At 42.8% G+C, this 15,916-nt stretch overlaps 1 protein-coding gene and 1 pseudogene across 2 annotated transcripts in view; one reads left to right on the top strand and one right to left on the bottom strand.

The window, feature by feature from the left end:
- The window catches only part of MTARC2 (mitochondrial amidoxime reducing component 2), a 35,527-nt gene extending 26,382 nt beyond the window's left edge, over nucleotides 1-9,145 (top strand). The window contains exons 5-8 of one of the 2 annotated variants that reach the window (XM_055334370.1): nucleotides 1,490-1,551; nucleotides 1,634-1,705; nucleotides 3,283-3,413; nucleotides 8,277-9,145. In XM_055334370.1, coding sequence (XP_055190345.1) covers nucleotides 1,490-1,551; nucleotides 1,634-1,705; nucleotides 3,283-3,409 — 261 coding nt within the window. In that variant the 3' untranslated portion in view covers nucleotides 3,410-3,413; nucleotides 8,277-9,145. Of the gene's footprint in view, nucleotides 1-1,489; nucleotides 1,552-1,633; nucleotides 1,706-3,282; nucleotides 3,419-8,276 lie in introns of both variants that reach the window. The other variant, XM_055334369.1, reaches the window with a different exon arrangement.
- A 2,704-nt stretch (nucleotides 9,146-11,849) lies between these two features.
- On the bottom strand, nucleotides 11,850-13,006 carry LOC129515433 (heterogeneous nuclear ribonucleoprotein A1-like; annotated as a pseudogene).
- Nucleotides 13,007-15,916: the final 2,910 nt, after the last annotated feature.

The raw sequence follows: 15,916 nt of genomic DNA, 5'->3' as shown, positions 1-15,916 counted from the left end.
TACCCTAGAAGAGAACCAGAGCGTGACTGGAGGCTGGTCATCAGTGGTTGGAGGGGAAACACTGTGTTAGCCTCCCGCAGAAACGGAGTGGGCTCTCATGCCCCCTGGAGGTGGGCAGGAGGTGGGGGGAGTCAAGGTCCAGGTGAGAGGAACAGGTGCCTCATGTCCTCACTTGGTAACTGACTTCTCATCAAATCCCTTAGACCTAAGGCCTCCAAACCTCCTGTTTCCTCATCAGGAAACAATTTTTCTTTCTTTTATTTTATTTTTTGTTATTAAAGATTTTATTTATTTATTCATGATAGACACAGAGGCAGAGACACGGGCAGAAGGAGAAACAGGCTTGCTGTGGGGAGCCTGATGCTAAACTTAATCCCAGGCCCCGGGGGTCATGCCCTGAGCCAAAGGCAGATGCTCAACCGCTGAGCCACCCAGGTGCCCCAGGAAACAGTTTGTCAAGGGACATACTTATTGCATCTGATTATAGATACTGTTGTTGGTTTCTGGAGCCTGTAGTGAAGTGCCTCCTACTGCCTCTCACCTGCCCCCCTGAGGCCTGGACAGAGGGTTGTCCTGGGAAATGCAAACTCCACAGGTAGCTTTCCTATCAGCAATAGAGTCCTATAATACACCCTCGTTATATACATGTGTGTCTGTGCAGATATGTGTGTGAATATGTACCTCGAGGCATATATAGCATCTGTATAATCTCCGTATGTGTGTGTATATGTGTGTGTGTGTGTGTGTGTGTGTTGACAGATAAATAGAGATGGAGATAAATTTAAGAGCTGGGTGGTTAGAAGTCCTCCCTTCAGAATCTGAACTTTTCGAACCTAGCTGCTGTGACCCTGAGAAAATTTTGCAATCCCTCCAGTTCTTCATTTCTTTGTGCAAAACGGGGGACATAATAGTAACTTTTTCAAAGTCGTGAAGACTTATTGAAGCCCTGAGGCGGATCTTGGCGGTGCCCACGGTTCAAGGGTGGGAAAGCAGAGCAGGACCAGTGGCTGGAATGCCAGGCCCCAGCGGCAGGCTGCCTCTCTGGAGGTGGGAGTGCTGATTGTGAGTCTCACATTGACTTCCCCTGCGTGGTGTCCCATTCATCAAACAACTGTCAGATCTTAACTTGGCTTCCATCGTGGCTTACTCTAAGGACAAAGTGGGCTTGTCTTGCAAGTTGTACATTCCTCATTATATGTCAGTACATTGGCCTGTAGTTAATGTGTGATTCTCATGGCAAACTGCCCCCCGAGTTTGCACCCTGCTCTTGCGGTGCTGACAACCAGGTTTCTGAGACCGTGCGTCAAGGGGTGAATGGTTCTGGGACTCACCAATGTGCCATCTCTCTTTGTGTCCCTTTGGGAGATGCTTCTTGGCGTCTGGCTCTGCTTTCTTCTGCTAGCTTCATAGTTAGTACCAGCCAAAGATTAAACGGCTTTAAACACTAATGAAGCCTTGATTCAAAAGATAACTTTTCTTTTTCTCTTAGGACACCTGGGATGAGCTCCTCATTGGCAATGTAGAAATGAAAAAGGTTTTGTCTTGCCCCAGGTAAGGATCCTCTTGAGCGTCAACCTCTGGGGTCTGTTCATTGGTTCCTAACACCACCTAACTACTGGTCCTTGAATGGCAGGTGCATCTTGACCACCGTAGACCCAGATACTGGAATCATAGACAGGAAGGAGCCCCTGGAAACCCTGAAGAGGTAAACAGCAGTGTGTCCAGTGTATTTTTAATATTAGCCCCATCCCAGAGCTACCTGCAGGTGTAGTGCCCTGTCCGAGCACTTCTCACTCTGCCTTCTGCTTGGCATGGGTCTGTTGGTAAGTTGCTTCCTCTTTTTTTTATGGATGGATCTTTAAGTGCTTTTCTTTTTTTTTTTAAAAAAAAAACTTTATTTATTCACGAGAGACACACAGAGAGAGGCAGAGACACAGGCAGAGGGAGAAGCAGGCTCCCACAGGGAGCCCAATGCGGGACTCGATCCCGGGACCCCAGGATCACGACCTGAGCCAAAGGCAGATGCTCCACCACTGAGCCACCCAGGCGTCCCCTTCGAGTCCTTTTGATAGATTTTTCATTGTCTAATCCTGTGTTTTGAAATTTTCATATCTCTCACATCGAATTTTAAGAACATTCACGTGTGTATTTCCAAATTAATACCTCAAATACTGTAATTATTTTTATTGCAGCTTACATTTCTTTATTAGACTTAACATCAAGGATGATGAGACTCATTGAAGTTGTGTAATGAAATATTAGAAAAATAGAAATGTAACGAGTTGTCAGGAGTTTGTTCATTCAGGAGCTTCTTTGGTGCCAGGGTGGTTTTCTTTTGTTCTGTTATTAGCCCACTTTAGTTATCAACTAAATGTGTTTTTAAAACTAAGTCAAAACTAAGTCAACATTTTGGGCAAGATATATTCTTTTTTGTTTCCCTTTTCTCTGTTATTTGTTTCCAGTGGTTTTAAGTTACAGAAGAGGTTATTTCTTGAAGTCTTCAGATACGCAGTTCTGTTTTTTGATTTTTGAGATGTGGCGAAGTTAATTTTTTTTTTCTTTAGACAGGGCGTTTGAAAAAGATTAGCTTCATCAGTAGTCCAGCCCCATGCCAGTTGCATCTGTATCTTCATTTTTTTTCACCAAAGAAGCTCAGCTTTGGGCTTGTAAACCTGACGGGGTGGAAAGCAGATTACCTACACGCATTGGACGGAAGGCTGAGAAGGGCATCTGGGTGGCTCAGTCGGTTACACATCTGACTCTTGATTTCAGCTCAGGTCATGATCTTGGGGTCTGGGATTGAGCCTCTCCTTGGGCTTCCTGCTTAGCAGGGAGCCTGCGTGTCTCCCTCTCCCTCTGCTCACTTTCTTTCTCTCAAATAAATAAATAAAATATTAAAAAAAAGTTTTGGAGAGTTCAGGCAGTTCCATTTTGAGATTGTACGAGCATTTATTTGTTTCAGGGAATTGTGAAGTGGGAGGTATACATGCAAACATACCACCTTTTTTTTTTTTTTTGGAAACATGGCACTCATTTTGAGTAACACTTAAAGTTTTTTCGAACTGAAGCCATGGAAAAATTGTATGGATTCTTAGGATGCTTCTAGAAAAGGCAGGATTTTGTGCAGTTTGACTCCTTGCCCACAGAGTTCTCTGTCCATGTTGTAGAAAAGGTGTGCTATTTATTTATAGGTACTCTGAGAATGAAAACTTGAGTTCTATGGAGAGCACTTGGATTCTTATTTCCCTTTTGTGCCTGATGGTGAATTTTTGCCTCTTTCAGTTACCGCCTGTGTGATCCTTCGGAGAAGCAAATATACAAGTCGTCCCCACTCTTTGGGATCTATTATTCAGTGGAGAAAATTGGCAGCTTGCAAGTTGGTGACCCGGTGTATCGGATGGTTCCATGACGTGGTATGGTGAGCAGCATACTCAAGTCAGCAGCTTTGCTGCTGGAATGCATTGCCTCCAAGCCACTGCCACATTTCTTGTGCTGAGATGTTATGTTTTGCTGCTTTAAATCTTAGGAGAAGGAGCGGTTTGTGTTCTGCTCTTTGGAGTTGGAAAATGCCTTTTAGTTTTCTTTCCCCAACAGTCTGATTTATTCCACCCCGGCTGTTCTCCCACTTGCCATTCAGTTATAAAATGCTGATGCAGGAGCCCCGGCAAAAGATAGCTAGATGTTCTCAGTTCATTAAGGAATAAGGAAATTGAGCAGGAAGGTGAGCAGCTCTCAAGAGTTCTGTATTGATTTTTTTCCTGTCTCTGATAGAAAAGTGAGGGGAAATGTTTAAATTATTCAAAATCAACTTGAGAAAAACATTGAATACTTTTTATAAAATTTATTTTTAAGAGACACCTGGGTTGCTCAGTGGTTGAGCATCTGCCTTCAGCTCAGGCTGTGATCCCGGGGTCCTGGGATCGAGTCTTGCACTGGGCTCCCTGTGGGGAGCCTGCTTCTCCCTCTGCCCGTGTCTCTGCCTCTCTCTGTGTGTCTCTCATGAATAAAAACATAAAATCTTTTAAAAATTTTTTTTAAAAATACGATTTAACGTTCGAAAAATATTAGGGCATTAAGGCACCTGGATTCTGAGTCATAAGGTAGAAAGTAATGTTCTCACACTGATTTTACTGGGCTAAATAAAATCCTGATGCCTGGAGCATAAGGCCTAATCCTCAAATTATAGAAATAAAGTCATTTGGAAGAAATAAAGTCATTTGGAAGACTTCAAATTGAGCCTTTTAAGCAACTCTTCTCCTAAAATCTATAACCCAGTCTGAAAGTCCCCTCATGTCTGAAATTTTTTTTTTTAACACTTGATTCCCAGACCCACAATCACACCCTGTGCTGAAGGCTGATGCTCAACTGCTGAGCCACCCAGGTGTTCCCAAATTTACATTGTTGAGTTAAAAAGGTTCTCCCAATGGGGTTTCATTATTCAGGATTCACTACTTTTGACAGGTCCCTGTTTCCCTAGTTAGGAATAAATGTAAATGAGGCTAATTTCTGGGGCGCCTGGGTGACTCAGTCAGTGAAGTGTCCGACTCTTGATTTCAGCTCAGGTCATGATCTCAGTGGTGAGATTGAGCACTGCGTCTGGCTCCATGCTGAACGTGGAACCTGCTTAAGAGTCTCTCCCTGTCCCTCTGCTCCTCCCCTGCTAGTCTTCACTCCTGGTTCATGCTTATGCTCAAGCACACTTTCTCTCTCTCTCTAAAAAAATAAAAATAAAAAAAATTAAAAAAAAGGCTAATTTCTTAATTCTTTTTTTGAAGACTTTATTTATTTATTCATGAGAGACACAGAGAGAAAGAGAGAGGCAGAGACACAGGCAGAGGGAGAAGCAGGCTCCATGCAGAAGCCTGACGTGGGACTCCAGGACCATACCCTGGGCCAAAGGCAGGCGCTAAACCACTGAGCCACCCAGGGATCCCCTAATTTCTTAATTCTTAAAATTATTACAGAATCTTCTGCTAAAGCGATAGCTTCTCAATGAAGATCCTTAGAGTTTCTGCCAAAGTAGCTCTTGATAAGAAGGTAGCTCTTGAGTATCTTTGAGCTGAGCAAGGAGGCGTCTGTGTTGTGGCCACCACCACTTGCTGTACCTGGATTGACAGTTCTGGGGAAACTAAAACTCAGTTACCTACGATCATTGAGCAAGCCACTTGGCTTAATGGGTGACCCCTTCTGTGGGGGTCTTTCTTTGACTATTTGATTGGTTTGGGTTTGGGGCACCAAAGTTTCACAGTGAACTGCAAACCCTGGGGATTATCCTGCTTGTAGTGATTATAAGAATCTTCCTGGTGCATTGTATCCTCCCCAAAACTTTAATTGCCTGATTGGAATCGCTAACCACCAAGCAATTGATCTCGCTGAGATTATAACAGAAAAGGAACAGAAGACGACGGCCTTAAGGAAGGCAGATATTGAGTTGTAACCTGTGAATTTCACAGAAATAAAGAAAACCTCATGACCTGTGAGTTACATTCACAGAATCAACAGGAGCTGCGAGCACCACAGGGCATAGCGGAGAGGGGCACGGATGCCTTAAGTTTTGAGCACAACTCTCAGTTTAGCAGAAAGTCTTACTCAAAGGGGGGAAATTGTTAACAAGAAAACCACAGCCCTTGGGACGCCTGGGTGGCTCAGCGGTTGAGCATCTGCCTTTGGCTCAGGGCGTGATCCAAGATCCTGGGATCGAGTCCCACATCTGGCTCTTTGCATGGAGCCTGCTTCTCCCTCTGCCTGTGTCTCTGTCTCTCTCTCTGTGTCTCGTGTCTCTCATGAATAAATAAATAAAATCTTAAAAAAAAAAAAGAAAGAAAACCACAGCCCTAAAATGACTTCACTTAAGGCTTCAGGTCGGTAAACCAAGACTTAATACCTAATTTAACTGCTGTTTGACTTCATCAGGAATGTAACCTTTAATCAGGCAACATGGAATTTCCTGATGGATTGACCACTCCTTGGAGGAGGGCAACCTTGCCTAAATGGTGCATTCCAGCCTAATAAAGTCTGTTCTTTTTTTTTTATTATTTTTTATTTTTTATAATGTCTTCTCTCTGCCTTTCAAAGCCTTTCTTTTGTTTAGCTCAGTGGAGCTTGCTAGATGGGATGCTGCACAATTCATGAATCATTTAATAAAGTCAATGAGATCTTTCAAGTTACTCAGTTAAATTTTGCTTTTAATTTAACACATGCGTGGCATGGACTAGAGCTGAGAGGGGACGTGAAAGGCCAGGTGGGTGGCTACGTGTGTCATAAGCAAGGTGCAAGCTATGGGTGTGGTGAGGGACATGAGTGCCGCTGGGCCCTGAGCCTCTCTTTCAGCTTTATTTTTTATTTCTTAAAAGATTTTATTTATTTATCCATGAGAGACACAAAGAGATGCAGAGAGAGAGAGGTAGACACAAGCAGAGGGAGAAGCAGGCTCCATGCAGGGAGCCCGATGTGGGACTCGATCCCGGGTCTCCAGGATCACGCCCTGGGCCAAAGGCAGCGCCAAACCACTGAGCCACCCGGGCTGCCCTACCCTTTCAGCTTTATTATCCAGCATTCCCCGACACAAACCCAGGGCGCTTGTCCTGCCGCCCATCCCCTAGAAGCATGGAGAACTTTCCCCTCTAGTGGGTGTTTCTGTTGCACTTTAAAAATAACAGTAATGTTACTCATCTACGTTGTGAGCCTACTCTGGTTCCTGCATTCTGGATTCTTTATGTGGCAGGTTGAGTAAAGCCTTCTTTTTTTTTTTTTTTTTTTTTTTTTTTTTTTTTTTAAAGAAAGCAGTTCTTTTTTTTTTTTTTTAATTTTTATTTATTTATGATAGTCACAGAGAGAGAGAGAGAGGCAGAGACACAGGCAGAGGGAGAAGCAGGCTCCATGCACCGGGAGCCCAACGTGGGATTTGATCCCGGGTCTCCAGGATCGCGCCCTGGGCCAAAGGCAGGCGCCAAACCGCTGCGCCACCCAGGGATCCCGTGTAAAGCCTTTCAAAGATAGCAGTTAATAGTTGCACTGGGGTTACTTATCCATTTAAAATTTAAATTTTAATTATGTAAAAGTTCATCTGTTCCATGATAGATGCAGTCCATGTTCCTTACAGTGAATTTAGAAAATACCAGCAAAGTTGGGGAAAGAAATCACCCATTGTCACTGTGTACAAATTTTATTGTGATTGGATTTTTTTGTTTAACGTAGCCAGGCTCTGTATGATATATATATAATATGTACATATATAATGATATAGAATATATATCATCCAGATATATGTTGTATATCATATGATATATATGCAGGTATATATCATCCATATATCATATGGTAAATATATGCAGAAGTATGTATCATACACACTTTAATAGACCTCCGGTCTTTCCAAAGGTCATTTCTGATGGCTTCATAACATTACGTGTAGACATAGACGACATGTTCTAAACACCATTTATAGTATTTGACACTTGGGATATATTCCTATTTGAATAAGTTAAGTATATATCGTTGTATGCAGAATCATGTTATTTTATTTATTATTTTATTTTTTTTTAAAAAAGATTTTATTTATTTGAGAGAGAGAGAGAGCATAAGCAGGAGGAGGGGGAGAGGGAGAGAGAGAAGCTGACGCCCCACTGATCAGAGAGCCCAATGAGGGGCTCGATCCCAGGACCCTGAGATCATGACCCGAACCAAAGGCAGATGCCCAAGCAACTGAATTACCCAGGTGCCCCCCCCCCATTATTTTTAAAAAATATTTTATTTATTCATTTGAGAGAGAGAACACCAGCGAAGGAGGAGGGCAGAGGGAATGGAATAAGCAGACTCCCTGCTGAGTGGGGAGCCTGTGGGGGGACTCGATTCCAGGATCCCAAGACCATAACCCAAGCTGAAGTTAGATGCTTAATCAACTGAGCCACCAGGTGCCCCCAGAGCCATCTTATAATTAAGTCTTTTCCTGTAAGTTAGATTGTTAAAGTGGAATTATTGATGCGTGGGATCCAGGTATATTTATTAGCATCGTTGGCCAGTGGCTTTTAAAAGCGTTCTTCCCCTGTGTCCCCATCGTGTCATGTGGGAGAGATCTGGGCTCAGGGGTCTTGCCAGGCCTGGTGGGATGCTCAGTCTTAATAGGCTGCTTTTTCCCCTCTAGGGTAATTTGGTGCAGGACGTAGTTTAGGTTTCTTGCATTTTAACCCCATCGAGTGACTGCTTTGAGTGCTTGAGGTATTTATGACTTGTAGGAGAAATAACCAGATAATCAGAGGTCCTTGTCATTTATTCAGGTTTCAGCGTCCGGGAGGCTTTCATTAGGACTTTTGCCGAAAGCAGCAACACCAACCACCTCGGCGCCGCCTTGCTAACCATCCTTTGGCCATCTTCACCCCAAAAATGAATCTCTGTTTTTAATTTTTTGAAATTACTCATGCTCGCAGTTAATGCAGAGAACTAGAGGTGATCCAGAAATAAGAAGGTATGTAGATTTTAGGTAATGAGAACTTTTGAAATAAAACTGCCTATGAAATTGTTGTGAATGTTACTACAGCGATCATACTTCTCAACGCCTGATGTTAATGTTGATGAGTAAAGAAAGCTTAAATAATCAGTTAAAAAGCTGCAAAGTTTTTCTGACTTTATATTTGATTACCTGTCATTCATGTTTTTAGGGGAAATGGGAAACTAGATTACTGTTTTCTGGTGTGCTTTTTACATGTAAACAGATTCCTGTTGTTGATCTTTACATGACTGTTGAATCCTATAACTTTTTTTTTGCTCGTATGTTTTGGGATCAGGTTATACTTGAGTAAGGAAGTTATTTTTTAGATCTTGTTTTTATGTTCGATTAAACTTCTATTAAGCCATATGGAAGTAATCTGTGTGTAACTGCCAGATACGCCAACTGGAATTCCAAGTATGATGAAGAAAAGATGAGATTTTAAAAAGAATGGAATTTTGAGAGCAGGAGGGAGAAGGATGAAAGCACGGGAGCATTTTTTTAAGTGCAAATAATTTTTTTTTTTTTTTGTAACCAAGAGCAATGAGCTATTTTGGTATGACTAAACAAAAATCCTCACTGAAGAAATACATGGATGAATTAACCCACTTCTAATTTTTGTGGTTTCTTTAATATCAATAAATGTGAATCTCAATTGTACTTTTTCTCTAGTATTTATGAGTCTGCTTTGGGCCTTTTTTCATTTTATATCAGAACTTGGATCACTGTCATTCATTATTTTCTTTACTTTTTTCTAGTCGCCTAGGAGAGAGAGGGCTTCCCTCTGGAGATCCGATGGACTCCACAAACATTACCTCCCGTGGCTGGTGGGGCCAGCGGGGGTGGGGGCACCGTGAAGTGCACAGGTGGCCCACTGAGGCAGGATGTCCAGTGACTGTGAGGAGACTGTCCAGTGACCAGTGAGGAATAGCTGTTCCTTTGCTGGCTTCTGGGACTGAAATCAACCTCCACTGCTAGCTCCCTGTGAGGTGCAAGGGCTCAGTTAGCTTGATCCCTGGGTAAGTTTTAGAAATGTTGAAATTGAAAAATCCTGCTAGCTTTGAAGCCAGCCATTGGAATAGAGAAGGAGATTTTTCCTTTTCAATTTCTGAAGAGAGCGGCCCCTGGCTGGCTCAGCCAGAAGAGCAAATGACTCTTGATCTCGGGATCGTGAGTTCCAGCCTCATGGGTTGGGTGTAGACATGACGTAAATGAATACGTAAAAAAAAAACCCTAAATTTCTGAAGAGAAATGAGGGAGAGAAACAGTAATACACAAAATGTAGGGCCATGAGCTGTCTGTCCATGGAGAATATGGAGCTCGAGTCCTGTGTCATGCTGAGGTACGCTGCTCCTTGTTCTATTGCCATGGCACATGTCACTAACAGTCACCATTTCTTTGTGGGAAGCTAGATTTACCCAAGCCCCTTCTCCCCCTAGCTCATTCCTAGAAGAGGAGTCATTGATGTACTACAACAGTGGAAGTAACCCCTGACCTCTGTGCCTGAACACAGTTCCTGGCTTTCACAGGAGCGGGGAGGGAAAGGATGACTTGAGGTTGGAAGAGAGGATAATAGGATGGATGTAATCTGTTTCAGCCTAAATATCTATGGTGAAGAACAATGTTCGAAGACAGATCTTCCCGGAGCACTAAGGGGCCCCGATGTATTTTGCTAGCTGGGGAGAAAGGATTTGCTTTGCTTTGGAGACTCTCCCTCTACTGATTTAAGACATTTTCCATTTGTGTGCACAATTCTGGTGAGATCTAGGGTCGTACTGTTCTAGGCTGACAGTGCCTCTCCCCTGGGCCAAACTAGTCAGGCTCCTTTGAAGCCTCTTCTCTACCAGGGCTCAACCTTGACTCTGGCCTCACCAGGCCTGCATCGTGTTGAGTTCCTCATCTGCACCTCGAGATGTGTAAGACCTGGGCTTTCTTTCTTTTCTTTTTTTTTTTAAATTATTTATTTATGATAGTCATACAGAGAGAGAGAGAGAGAGGCAGAAACAAGGCAGAGACACAGGCAGAGGGAGAAGCAGGCTCCATGCACCGGGAGCCTGATATGGGATTCGATCCCGGGTCTCCAGGATCGCGCCCTGGGCCAAAGGCAGGCGCCAAACCGCTGCGCCACCCAGGGATCCCCCTGGGCTTGCTTTCTGCAAGAATCCTGTTAAGTTGGTTTAGCCAAAGTCCTCCTACCCTTGATGTTTCCATTTGAGAAAATTTCCATCCACTGGTCCTCTCTCTGTGCATCTGGGCTATAAATGCCCACTTGTCTTGAATCCTCTTGCACAGTTGGTGGGAATGCAAGCTGGTGCAGCCACTCTGGAAAACACTATGGAGGTTCCTCCAAAAGTCGAAAATAGAGCTACCCTATGACCCAGCAATTGCACTACTGGGTATTTACTCCAAAGATACAGATGTAGTGAAATGACGGGACCTGCATCCCAGTGTTCATAGCAGCCATTTCCACAATATCCAAACTGTGGAAGAAGCCCTGATGTCCTTCAACAGATGAATGGATAAAGACGATGTGAGATGCACACACACACACACACACACACACACACACACACACACAATGGACAATGGAATATTAGCCATCAGAAAGGAATACCTCCCATTTGCTTCGACGTGGATGGAACTGGAGGGTATGATGCTGAGTGAAATAAGTCAGTCAGAGAAGGACAATCATATGGTTTCACTCATGTGTGGAATATAAGAAATAGTGAAAGGGACTATAAGGGAAGGGAGGGAAACTGGGAAAAAATTAGAGAGGAAGGCAAATCATGAGACTCTTGACTCTGGGAAATGAACAAAGGGTTGCAGAAGGGGAGGTGGGGGGGATAGGGTGACTAAATGATGGGCATGGAGGAGGGCACTTGATGGGATGAGCACTGGGTGTCATACTATATGTTAGCGAATTGAATTTAAATAAAATATAAAAAAACAAATCCCCACTTGTCTTTGCTATGTTCAGAGTTGAACCCTATATAATATCTCCATTGGAATGGTCTTCTTTTATTTTTTTAAAGACACATTTATTCAGTGTCATAATCAGACTATTACATTTAGCAATCAACAGCATGGGTGCAAAAAAAAAAATCTACATTAAAACCCTTTGTTGGAATGCTTTACACTTTCCACAGAACAGAAACTAAAATAACCTGTTACACAATTAGTCACAAATACAGTCCTCGAGTTTTTTGCCCATACCCTTGAGTATTGTCTAAAACATGTCTTCTTTGCAGCAGCTAGACCCTGCCACCACTGTGCTTGGCTGAGTTCACAGATCTGTTGTAACCTGTAGCTTCCCTGTCCCTTCTCTGGCTCTCCTCTCCTGCTAAGCTTTGTTTCCTGGCAGTAATTAAAACCTTCTACCACTGCCATAGCTGCTGCTGCTGCTGGAACCGCCATAGCCACCTTGGTTTCATGGTTTGGCAAAGTATTGGCCTCCACCACCATAGGGGCCAGAGCTTCTGCCTCCAAAATTTCCTCCTTTCATGGGTCCAAAATTTGAGGATCGATTGTTGTAACTGCCAAAATCGTTATAGCTTCCGCCACCTCCAAAGTTGCTTCCATCATTACCAAATCCGTTATAGCCATCCCCACTGCCACCCTGTCCACCACCACCTCGACTGCCGCCGAAGCCACCTCGACCACTGAAGTTCCCTCCATGACCAAAGTTGTCATTCCTACCAAAACCACCTCCACGACCACCACCAGAGTTTCTAGAAGCACTTCGGCCTCTTTGGCTGGACGAAGTACTAGTCATTCCTTGCTTCGATGGGGCTTTCCTTACTTGACAGTTGTGGCCGTTCACAGTGTGGTATTTTTGAATGACAATCTTGTCTACAGAGTCATGGTCGTCAAAGGTCACAACAGCAAAACCTCTCTTTTTTTTTTTTAATTTATTTATGATAGTCACAGAGAGAGAGAGAGAGAGAGGCAGAGACATAGGCAGAGGGAGAAGCAGGCTCCATGCACCAGGAGCCCGACGTGGGATTCGATCCCGGGTCTCCAGGATCGCGCCCTGGGCCAAAGGCAGGCGCCAAACCGCTGCGCCACCCAGGGATCCCCAAAACCTCTCTTTTTGCCACTACCTCAGTCAGTCATGATCTCAATCACTTCAATTTTCCCATACTGTTCAAAATAATCTCTTAGATGATGTTCTTCAGGGTCTTCTTTGATGCCACCAACAAAAATCTTTTTCACGCTTAAGTGGGCACCAGGTCTTTGAGAATCTTCTCAGGAGACAGCCCTCTTTGGTTCCACGACTCTTCTGTCCACCTTGTGCGGCTGAGCGTTCAAGGCCACGTCCACCTCCTCCACGGTGGCCTACGTGAGGAACCCAAAGCCTCTGGAGCGCTTGGTGTTGGGGTCTCTCATTACCACACAGTCCGTAAGCATCCCCCATTGCTCAAAATGGCTCCTCAGACTCTCAATGGTTGTTCCGAAGCTCAAACCCCTGATGAAGAGCTTCGGCAGCTGCTCAGGCTCTTTGGGAGACTCTGACTTAGACATGATGGCGGTGGGAGAGGACACCTTAACGATGCTTACTCGGTGGCATCCAGGGGCAGAAAGCCATTGCAATGGTCTTATTTTTATTTTTTTATTGACCTATAACATTGTATTAGCTTAAGGTATACAGTGTAATGATTTGGTGTATGTGTGTATTAGGAGATGATCACACAGTAAGCTTAAAGTCCATTACCTCACACAGTTAAAATTGTTTCTTGAGATGAGAACTTCTAAGATGAGCTCTCTTACTAACTTTTAAATTCACAACTCAGCATTGTTAACTATAATCAATATGCTCTACATTACATCCCCAGAACCTATTTCTCTTACAACAGGAAGTTTGGGTCTTTTGGTCAAAAGACTTCATTTATTTTGCCCACCCCCCACCCCCTGCCCTTGGCAACCACCAGTCTCTTCTCTGTACCTATGAGTTGTTTTTGTTTTAGATTTCACATATAAATGAGATCATAAGGTATTTGTCTTTCTCTGTCTGACTTACTTCATTTAGCATAATGCCCTCAAAATCTATGCACTTTGTCCTGCATGGCAGGATTTCATTTTTGAAAATAAGGCTGAATAATATTCCATGGTAGGTGTGCACCACATTTTCTTTATCCGTTCATCTGTCCAGTGGACACTGAGGTTGTTTCCATGTCTTGGCTATTGGAAAAAAATGCTGCAATGAACATGGGGGTGCACAGGATCTTTTCAAATGAGTGCTTACTCTTTCTTTGGATAAGTATCCACAAGTGGAATTGCTGGATCGTATGGCAGTTCTGTTTTTAAATTTTTAAGGAAAATTCATACTGTCTTCCATAGTGGCTGCACCAATTTACATTCCCACCGACAGTGCAGAAGGGTTCTCTTCTCTCCACATCCTCCCTAACACTTGGTATCTCTTTTTGATAATAGCCAATCTGATGCATGTAAGGTGGTATCTCTTTGTGGTTTTGATTTGCATTTTCCGGATGATGAGTGACTTTGAGCACCTTTCCATGTACCTGTTGGCCATTGTAGGTCTTCCATGGAAAGATGTCTATTGGTTCTGCTGCTCATTTTTATTTTTATTTTTTTTAATTTTTATTTATTTATGATAGAGAGAGAGAGAGAGACAGAGACATAGGCAGAGGGAGAAGCAGGCTCCATGCACCGGGAGCCTGACGTGGGACTCGATCCCGGGTCTCCAGGATCGCGCCCTGGGCCAAAGGCAGGCGCTAAACCGCTGCGCCACCCAGGGATCCCTGCTGCTCATTTTTAAATTGGATTTTTTTCTTCTATGATTTAAGTGTATGAGTTTTTCTTATATTTTGGTTATTAACCCCTCATCAGATATATGATTTGCAAATAATTTCTCCCATTCTGTAGGTTGCCTTTTCATTTTGTTGATGGTTCCTTTTGCCGTGCACAAGCATTCTAGTTCCGTGTGGTCCCACTTATTTATTTTTGCTTTTTTTTTTTTGCCTTTGCTTTTGGTGTCATATTAAAAAAAATCATTGCCAAGACTGATGTCAAGGAGCTTGTCCTTTGTGTTTTTTTGGTGTCTTGAAGTTTTATGGTTTCAGGTTTTATGTTTAAGTTTTGAATCCATTTTGAATTGATTTTTCTGAATGGTGTAAGATGGGGTCTAGTTTCATTCTTTGCAGGTGACAGTTTTGCCACTTCTTTTGAAGTGACCATCCTTTCCCCTTTTTATATTCTTGGCTCCTTTGTCATAAATAATTGACCACCTATGCATGGGCTTCTTGCTTTCTCTCTCTCTCTTTCTTTTTAAAAAGGTTTTATTTATTTATTCATGAGAAACAGAGAGAGAGGCAGAGACATAGGCAGAGGGAGAAGCAGGCTCCCTGAGGAACCTGATGTGGGACTTGATCCCAAGACCTGGGGATAATGACCTGAGTCAGAGGCAGACACTCAACCACTGAGCCACCCAGGTGCCTTGCATGGGTTTATTTCTTCTCTCTCTTCTGTTCCATTGATCTACATATCTGTTTTTATGCTGATACTATATTGTTTTGATCACTATAGCTTTCTAATATAGTTTGAAATTAGGAAATATGATGCCTTCAGCTTTTTGCTTTTTTCTGAAGATTGCTTTGGCTATTCAGGGTCTTTTGTGGTTCCATACAAATTTTAGGATTTTTTTCTTTTCTTTTTTTTTGTAAGATTTTATTTTTTAGCAATCTCCACACCCACTATGGGCTTGAACTCACAATCCCAAGATCAAGAGTCGCGTGCTCCACTGACTGAGCCAGGCAGGCACCTTAAGATTATATTTTTTCTATTTCTTTGAAAAATGCCATTAGGATTTTGATAGAGATAGCATTGACTCTGTAGCTTGCTTTGTGTTTTATAGATATTTTAACAATATTAATTCTTCCAATCCATGAGCACAGAACAATTTTGCATTTATTTCTGTCTTCTTTAATTCCTTTGATTAATGTCTTATAATTCTCAGTGTATAGATCTTGAACGTCCTTGGTTAAATTCATTCCTAGGTATTTTATTCTTTTTGATATAATTATAAATGGGATTGTTTTTCTTAGTTTCTCTTTCTGGTAGTTTATTGTTATGTATAGAAATGCATGGGGCCCCTGGGTGGTTCAGCTGGTTAAGTGTCTGCCTTCAGCTCAGGTCATGATCTTGGGGTCCTGGGATAAAGCTCTGCGTCAGCTCCCTGCATGGTGGGGAACCTGCTTTTCCCTCTTGCTCTGCCACTCTTTCGCTTGTGCTCTGTCACTCCCTCTCTATGTCAAATAAGTAAAATCTTTTAAAATTAAAAAAAATGAAACTGATCTTTGTTTTTTGTTTTTTTTTTTTACTGAATTCAGTTATTCTAATAGTTTTTGATGTTTTTTTTTGGGGGGGTTTTCTATATAGGCTCTTCTGTTATCTGCAACACAGACGGATTTGCTG

This window comes from Nyctereutes procyonoides, unplaced genomic scaffold, assembly GCF_905146905.1.
Source record: "Nyctereutes procyonoides isolate TBG_1078 unplaced genomic scaffold, NYPRO_anot_genome, whole genome shotgun sequence".
In the NCBI taxonomy this organism is placed as follows: Eukaryota; Metazoa; Chordata; class Mammalia; order Carnivora; family Canidae; genus Nyctereutes; species Nyctereutes procyonoides.
Note: the sequence above shows the minus strand (reverse complement) of the source record. Positions and strands in the feature narration are given on the sequence as shown.